At 46.2% G+C, this 7,453-nt stretch overlaps 1 protein-coding gene across 1 annotated transcript; it reads left to right on the top strand.

Annotated features, from left to right (window-relative positions):
• The first annotated feature begins 239 nt into the window (after positions 1–239).
• Positions 240–2,213, top strand: LOC123853544 (C-C motif chemokine 3). The gene is made up of 3 exons (XM_045888120.2): positions 240–438; positions 1,164–1,278; positions 1,682–2,213. The coding sequence occupies exons 1-3, from the start codon at positions 363–365 to the stop codon at positions 1,770–1,772; spliced, it is 282 nt and encodes a 93-aa protein (XP_045744076.1). The 5' UTR covers positions 240–362; the 3' UTR covers positions 1,773–2,213.
• Positions 2,214–7,453: the final 5,240 nt, after the last annotated feature.

Below are 7,453 nucleotides of genomic sequence, written 5' to 3'. Positions count from 1 at the left end.
GAATAGACTTGGGTCAACACATACCCCTCTCCTCCTGCTCACGGGGGAAACCATTTCCTCACAAGAAACCAGAACAAGTCACGAGTTTCGGGCTGAAACTTAGAGCTCAGAGAAGCTATTGTTGGATATCCTGAACCCCTGTGGTCTCTTAGGACCCTGAGTTGTGCAACACTCAGCGTGATGACACCACTGTGCTTAAAAATTTCCCTCCACACCCCCGGATTCCATTTCCCCTTCTACCAGGGCTGCCTATAAAGAGCAGGGGAGATCTGTTCACCCTCCAGAAGGACGCAGGCAGCAGCAAGAGCTCAGGCCCACCTCTGCGGACAAACGAGCCCACACGCCGTGTACTGCTCGGCATCATGAAGGTCCCCGGGGCTGCCCTCGCCGTCCTCCTCTGCACCATGGCCCTCTGCAGCCAGGTCTTCTCTGCACCATGTGAGTCTCTGTTGTTGCCACAGCTGTCCCCACTCCGTGTCCCCCGCAGTCGGTGGACCACACCTATTTCTGTCTCGTGGCCTTGGGAGCCCCCGAGAGAAAATGGGGAGCTTCTCAAAGGGTTCGAAAACATCATGGCCTTTCTCTTCAAGACTTTTACTTTCATCTTTATAAAGGAGTCTTAGCTATCCCAGTCCCCAGATCTGCGAGCCAGGGGGAGGTAGGGGAGTTGGAGTTCCATTTTACAGATGGCAAAAGAGGGACCCTAAGCAAATGAGTTTGCAAGAGGCAGGATCCAAGACTGGTGACCTCCCGATGGGTCATTCTCCCCTTCACTCACCCGAGGTCCCCCCAGCACTCTGTCCCTTGGATGTCGTAAGAGAGATGTCCAAGATTTCTCTTTTGCTGGGGTATGACTTCTTGAACCAGGCAAAATTTCCAGAGAGAGATAAGAGCAGTCTGCTTGGATGTTTGGATCATATCAAGAAAGACAGCCCACCACAAAGAGTCAAGGAGAAAGAAGGACACAGACAGAAGCCAGAACAGAGACAGGCATATTTCTAGGCAAAGACGACCAGGGTCTTCCAGTGACCCTGTCCCCCAGCCCGCAACCGGAGCAAAGCTGTTTTCCTCTGAGGCTTCCTCACCCTCCCAGGGATCCAATCTCAGATCTCCCTTTTCCTTCTGAACTGTGACTCGGGCTCATTCTCGCTCTTCCTCCACAGTTGGTGCTGACACCCCAACAGCCTGCTGCTTCTCCTATGTCTCCAAGCAGATTCCACGCAAGTTCATAGTCGACTACTTTGAGACCAGCAGCCAATGCTCCAAGCCTGGTGTGATGTAAGTGCCAGTCTTCTTGCCCACCTCTGGGGAGACAGGGAGGGTCTGGAGTGGGGGCATAGAGTGGCCAGGGTCACCATCCTGGAATGGCGCGGCCCTCTGTCTCTGAGGTCTAACCTGACCTGGCCCGGGGCTTGCAAAGTCAGGAAGGATTGGCCCAGCACAGAGGGAAGGGAGGGAGAAAGGAGGTGGCAGCAGGATCCCCTCGGGCGGGGGGGGGGGCGGGGGGGAGAGGGGCTGAGCCAGTGAGAGCAGTTCTCTAGACTGAGATGGGCAGAGGGTCCCTGAGAACGTGGGCATGCCCTGAGCTGCCCAGGACAGAGAGTGGGGTGAGGGGCCACAGTGGGCCCAGAATTCTCTTGCTGGATTCCTCAGTATATAATCCTTCCACCCCTCTCGGCAGCTTCCAGACCAGAAAAGGCCGCCAGGCCTGTGCCAACCCCAGTGAGGCCTGGGTCCAGGAGTACGTGACCGACCTTGAGCTGAATCCCTGAGTGGCCTGGAAGCTTTGAGAACCCAGTGACCTCAGTGGGCTGCCTGGGGAGCAGAGGTCTGAGCCTTGGAAACACCCCTGCAACCTCCACAGCTACCTCTCCTGTGCGCTGCTTGTTGCCAAACAGCGACACTCTGGGACTCTAACTTAAATTCCAACTTATTTATGCTATTTAATTTTTGTTATTTATTTTCAATGTCATGCTCTGGGGCCATTTGCTCCGAGAGACCCCAAGATACCTTCCTCACCACCCTCCCCTTCTCCCTTCACTTGCGCTGTGATTGATGATGATTGCGTGACCTAATTTATTTAGTCTTAGTTTATTCTAAGCAGAAGTGGCACCCGAGTCACCAGACTGATATATGTGTATCAGATGTTTCTGTTCAGTGCTGTGTCCAGCCCCAAGAAATAATAAAGATGGTCTTTTCAAAAGAAAACTGGTTTTGAGTTTGGTTTTGTTTGTCCAGAATGTCAGAATAGCTGGCCGAAAGGAATAATGGGCAAAAAATAGGCAGATGTGAAATGGAGGGGCATTGGGATTTCCGGATCACTGAAATTATGAATGTTTCATAAATCAAATCAAAATATACATGCTGTAGGAAAATTCACTATACCAATGGATATTATTAAGAAGAGTATTCATAGTGCATATTTACCACGAATCATGATTTCTTAACAATCACTAAGATATTTCAGACCTACTCCAGGCTGAGTGCTTTTTAAGCAGGGTCCATTTGATCCTCACAATGAAACAGTACAGTTTAAATACTATTACTATCCTCATGTGATACAAGAGTAAACTTTAGCCAGGCTCAGAGAGGTTAAGCAACTTGGCTAAGAGCACACAGCAAGTAAATGGTACAACTGAGTTCCAAAACTAGACTTTGATATAACTATAGACTCACTCATAAACACTAGCAAAGTTATGTCCCAAAACGCCATCCAGCTGTCCCCAAATCACAAGCAATGATTGTTTAAGACACTCACATCAGAGGGGCACCTGGGTGGCTCAGTCGGTTAAGCGTCTGCCTTCGGCTCAGATCATGCTCTCAGGGTCCTGGGCTCAAGCCCCATGTTAGGCTCCCCACTCATCAGGGAGTCTGCTTCCTCTCCCTCTGCCCCTGCCCCTGCTCCCTCTTGCTCACTCTCTCTCAAATAAGTAAAATCTTAAAAAAAAAAAAAAAAAAAAAAGACACTCATATCAGAATCTTCAGGTGTGGACCTGGGAATTGATACGTCTACCAACCTCATCAGGTGTTCCCCATGCACATTAACAGCTGAGAACCATGGAAATAGTACAATTCTCCACTCCTTTCCAAATTCAGTGTTTTTCTGCATAGAGTAACAGGGATATCGTACCATATTTCTGTAGAATCCGTGCTCCACAAAGTAAATGACTAACGTTAGAGGAGGAAAAGACAACCAGCCCATGTGTGGAGCATGTAGGTTTATACTATAAGCCTGTTTCTAGGTTAACAGTGAAAGCTGAGCTACTTAATAGATGGGTTGCTCAGTCATAGTTTTAACTATAAGAAATGTACACTGAGCCAGAGCCCTTTCTGCAGAAGAGAAATTCAAAAGACTCATGCAAAACCAAACATGTATTCATTTTTGTGATCCATGATTATTTCGTTTAGTTTAGAATAATCTAATTTTTGTATCCAAAATCAGTTTAGAATTGTAGTGATAAAACTCTTTAGAGTACAATGAAATGCTACTATGAAGCAAACATTAAAAGGTACATAGTATTTGACCTAGATACCATTTGCCCTGATTTCATGTCTAGGAATGCATTTTGTAGCAACACTACTAAAGGACAGGAATATGTAGCACAAGGATATTCTTTGCAGCACAGCTTGTAAACAGCAAACTAATAAAAACAACCATCAGCAAAGGATTAAGTCAGTAGAGGACTGAGATGCCCAGCAATGGAAAATTCTGCAATCAGTAAAAAGAATAACACATATCCGTATCTATGGAAATTATGCATCATACCATGTGCAAAAGGTGTATATGCTTACATCTAATATAAGCATATCTACTCTACATGCATGCTACAGAACTGTATATATAGAATAATGTTACTTTTGTTTTATTGTTAAAAGCCATATATACATATATATTTACGAGGGCAAATATTTGGCAAGATACATGTCAAGTAGCTAACTGTGATTTCTTAGAGGAAATGAAGATTATTATTTATTTTTTAGTAATGGACACTTCTCCTATTTATTTCCTGTAGTTCTCTTTTATTTGTTTTTCAACGAGGACACATTGCTTACCTCGCCTCTTTTATTTGACCGTATCCTTTGATTGGTGATATTCCATCCATTGGAATAACTCTCTGGTGATTCTGAGTTGACATAGAAGATAGAGCTCATCATGGCCAGTCATAACAATCTTGATGCCATCATGGCTTTTATATAGGGAGGGCAATGAGACAAACAAGTCATTTGCCCAAGACTTTCATATCACACACACAACCGCACACACACACACACACAGACACACCTCCTCTCAGGCAACATTTTACAATCCCCTTCCACTATGAGGAGCCCCATTCCCCTAACACCATTACCACTCACACCCGTGATAAGTGTGTAGGTACTATCAGAAGAATGAGGGGCGCCTGGGCGGTTCAGTCATTAAGCATCTGCCTTTGGCTCAGGTCATGCCCAGGGTCCTGGGATCGAGCCCCGAATTGGGCTCCCTGCTCGGCAGGAAGCCTGCTTCTCTCTCCCCCACTGCCCCCTGCTTGTATTCCCTCTCTCACTGTCTCTCTCTCTCTCTGTCAAATAAATAATAAAATTAAAAATCTTTGACAAAAAAAAAAGGAGAATGAGAGGAACAGCCCTTGTCCCCAAAGAAGCAGTGAAATTGTCACCATTTCTTCTCTATTGGTGTCCAGCATCTTGAGACAATGAAAATCTGCTTATTTACATTGAATGATTTCTCAAGGTCCAGCGACCCAAAGCCAGAGAAGCTTAACCAGGTCCAACTTTCCCTAAACACAAGCATTGTCAACAGCATAAATAGAACGAGGACCCCTGCACTGGAAAAGAGAGCATGGGAATAGCATTGCTAACCAGCTTATGGGGCACTGCAGAGTCTGAGACGTGGCTGAGATCCTTGGTCAGGCTCTCTGGTCGACCTCCCTGGTGAATGTCCTCCCTGGACTCGTCTGAGATATGCATGGGGGCGGAGCCCTTCTCTGGGGGCTGCCTACTCCTGTCCGTGTGAGCTAGGAGCCCGAGCTTTGCCTTAGGTGTTGAGCAATCAATGGTCATTTCTGGCTGGTCTTGTGCTTTCTTTGGCAACGTTAACACCCTTCTCACAATAGGAGGTTTCTGATCTCTCTGCTTCTGATCAATTCCATGGGTTATCTAAAAGCAGAGAGCAGAGAGCTGGTCCAGTCATATATTTTGCACGTTAACTGGGGGGTGAGAATGTGAGCTCCCCAGCACAGGCCTCAGTCCTGCAGCCACCCCTCCACCTCTACTTCCCAGCTGGCTGGTTGGTGACAGACCTCTGCCTCCACGTCACCCCTGCAGAGGTGGGGCAATGTGGGGAAGTGATGAATAAATGATCCTCGCCCCAAGCCACGTCCTCCGTGCACCCTCACACAGAGCTGACTGTCCTCGTTAAGTAAGGGAGATAAACATTTCATAGCAGAAGATGGGGAGTGGGGGGTGAGGAGTGCTGTTAGACCCCAGCTTTCTCTCCTGTGCAGTTTCTCACCTCCCTGTCTCTGCTTCCACTAACTTCAGCTTCAAGTAGAAAATTCTGCATTTACAGCCCTTAGAGACTCCAGAGGTCTGGCTCTCAGTTGGCAGGTTGGAAAAGGCTTCTTAGCAAAGATGAATTGTTTCCTTTTCTGATTTCAGGTAAGGCTGTTTCCAAGTAGGCTAAACTCTCCTAGAGGACCTCACTGATGAATGCAAGAAGTAGCTATTATATTCCAATATTTAGACTCTTCCCTACCAAATTCCTCAATGTTGCAGACTTAGTACTTGGCACAGGGCCTTTAGCACCAAGAGAAGATAGGGCTCAGTTCAACCAGCAGCAATGCCACCTAAGGGTGGTTCTCAAAAGGCGGTGTGCCCAGACAACAGCATGAATATCACCTGGGAACATACTAAAAATGCAAATCCTAAGCACCCCCTTCTCCTCCCTTTAGGGGGTGGAGCCCAGCCATCTGTTTTCACAAGGCTCCAGGTAATTCTGATGCACACAAAGTTTAAATATCACTTCCATTTAATGAGGTCGTTGGCAAATTTCCTCCTACTTCTTCAGGTCAGACGATCCCACGCTTCAGTCGGGGGCTGTTACTGTTCACAGACCCTCTATCTCTGCCCAGACACAGGTCTCTGCATTTCTCAGGATGCTGGTAGTTTGGAGGGGGAGAAAGCAAACAAACCAACCTAACTCAAAGAGGCCTGAATAAATGAGCCTTGTGGCCCCAAGACTGAAGGGTGCTGGCTCCAGGCAAGGAGCCCATGGTAGCCCCCACATCCTGTTTTCTTCCCTGACCTCTGTCCATGTCAGAGTCCTGGGATGGCTGCTGGTACCTTCCAGAGTCACATGAATCCTTGCTCATTGTCTGCAGGGCAGAGAGCCTGTGTCCCCATTGAACAAAATCTCTAGGTTCTTTTGGATTTGACTGACCCTTAAGTCAGAAACCCAATTTCCAACCAATCAGTGTGGCTATGGGGATGGGTTCCATGGATTTGCTTAAGCCAATCAAGGCACATACCTGGATCTGTGAAGTGGATGAATGTCACATAATCTTAAAGCCTGAGAATTATGGGGAAGAGAGGCTTCCCAAGGGAAATGTGGGTTTCTGGTATCAGGAGCAATGTTGGTCAGCAAAAACACTTTCACTATAATATGTCCTTTTCCAGTGGACTTTTTTCCTACTATCTGAAAGGCACTAACTCCTTTTCCTACTATCAGAAAGGCACTAACTCTCTCTCTGAGTTAGAAACTGTTAGTCTTCAATCTTCCTGAACTACTTTATTTTTAAGAACATGCTGACTTGTATACTTCCTGTTGCCTTATAAATGACTATTCCTCAAATCTGAGGCTAAAGAGACATGAAGCTCTTCATGTGCCAAACCAACCACCCAAAACTAAGGCTGCATATCCACCCCAGGACATACTAAGAGGGGTAGAACTAGTCCTACCACGAGCACCGCTGACCCTGAAGCAGAAGACTGGGGACGAGGAAATGAACAAACTCCCAGAATAATGAGCCAACATTACTGACCTTGCCCATAGTGAAGAGAAGAGGAGAGTCCTTTAGTATTGGACGAACAAAGGGGTAGATGACAGGGGACACCTCATACTTACTTCTATTCCCCTTCCTTTCTGGGAATAGCATTTGCGAAAAAAATATCATATGAAATTGACCACATTCCAACACACTGAGTGGGTGATGATTAAGATAAAGCAATTTGCATTTGGGGTTTTTTTTTTTAACTTATCATAACATAAGCATTTCCCATGACATTGCATTATTTGTAAAGCTTCCCTAGCAGCAAATCAAGTGAAGATACCATAACTTTTTTCATTATTTTCATACTGTATGTTATTTAAATGGGTCCAAGTTTAAATTGCTGTCAATATGCTGGAGACCAAATGTTCTAATGCATAAATATTTTTTCCATATTTGAATTCATCTAC

The sequence above is a fragment of the Mirounga angustirostris genome, unplaced genomic scaffold, assembly GCF_029215605.1.
Source record: "Mirounga angustirostris isolate CCGP_5_RB_7025 unplaced genomic scaffold, mMirAng1.0.hap1 SCAF_17, whole genome shotgun sequence".
NCBI lineage: Eukaryota > Metazoa > Chordata > Mammalia > Carnivora > Phocidae > Mirounga > Mirounga angustirostris.
This window is presented reverse-complemented; position numbering and strand designations above follow the sequence as displayed.

Coding starts and splice junctions, on each gene's coding strand:
- LOC123853544 (XM_045888120.2), top strand. CDS start 363: ATGAAGGTCCCCGGGGCTGCCCTCGCCGTCCTCCTCTGCACCATGGCC. Junction 439..1,163: donor CCAGGTCTTCTCTGCACCAT/GTGAGTCTCTGT, acceptor CTTCCTCCACAG/TTGGTGCTGACACCCCAACA. Junction 1,279..1,681: donor TGCTCCAAGCCTGGTGTGAT/GTAAGTGCCAGT, acceptor CCCTCTCGGCAG/CTTCCAGACCAGAAAAGGCC.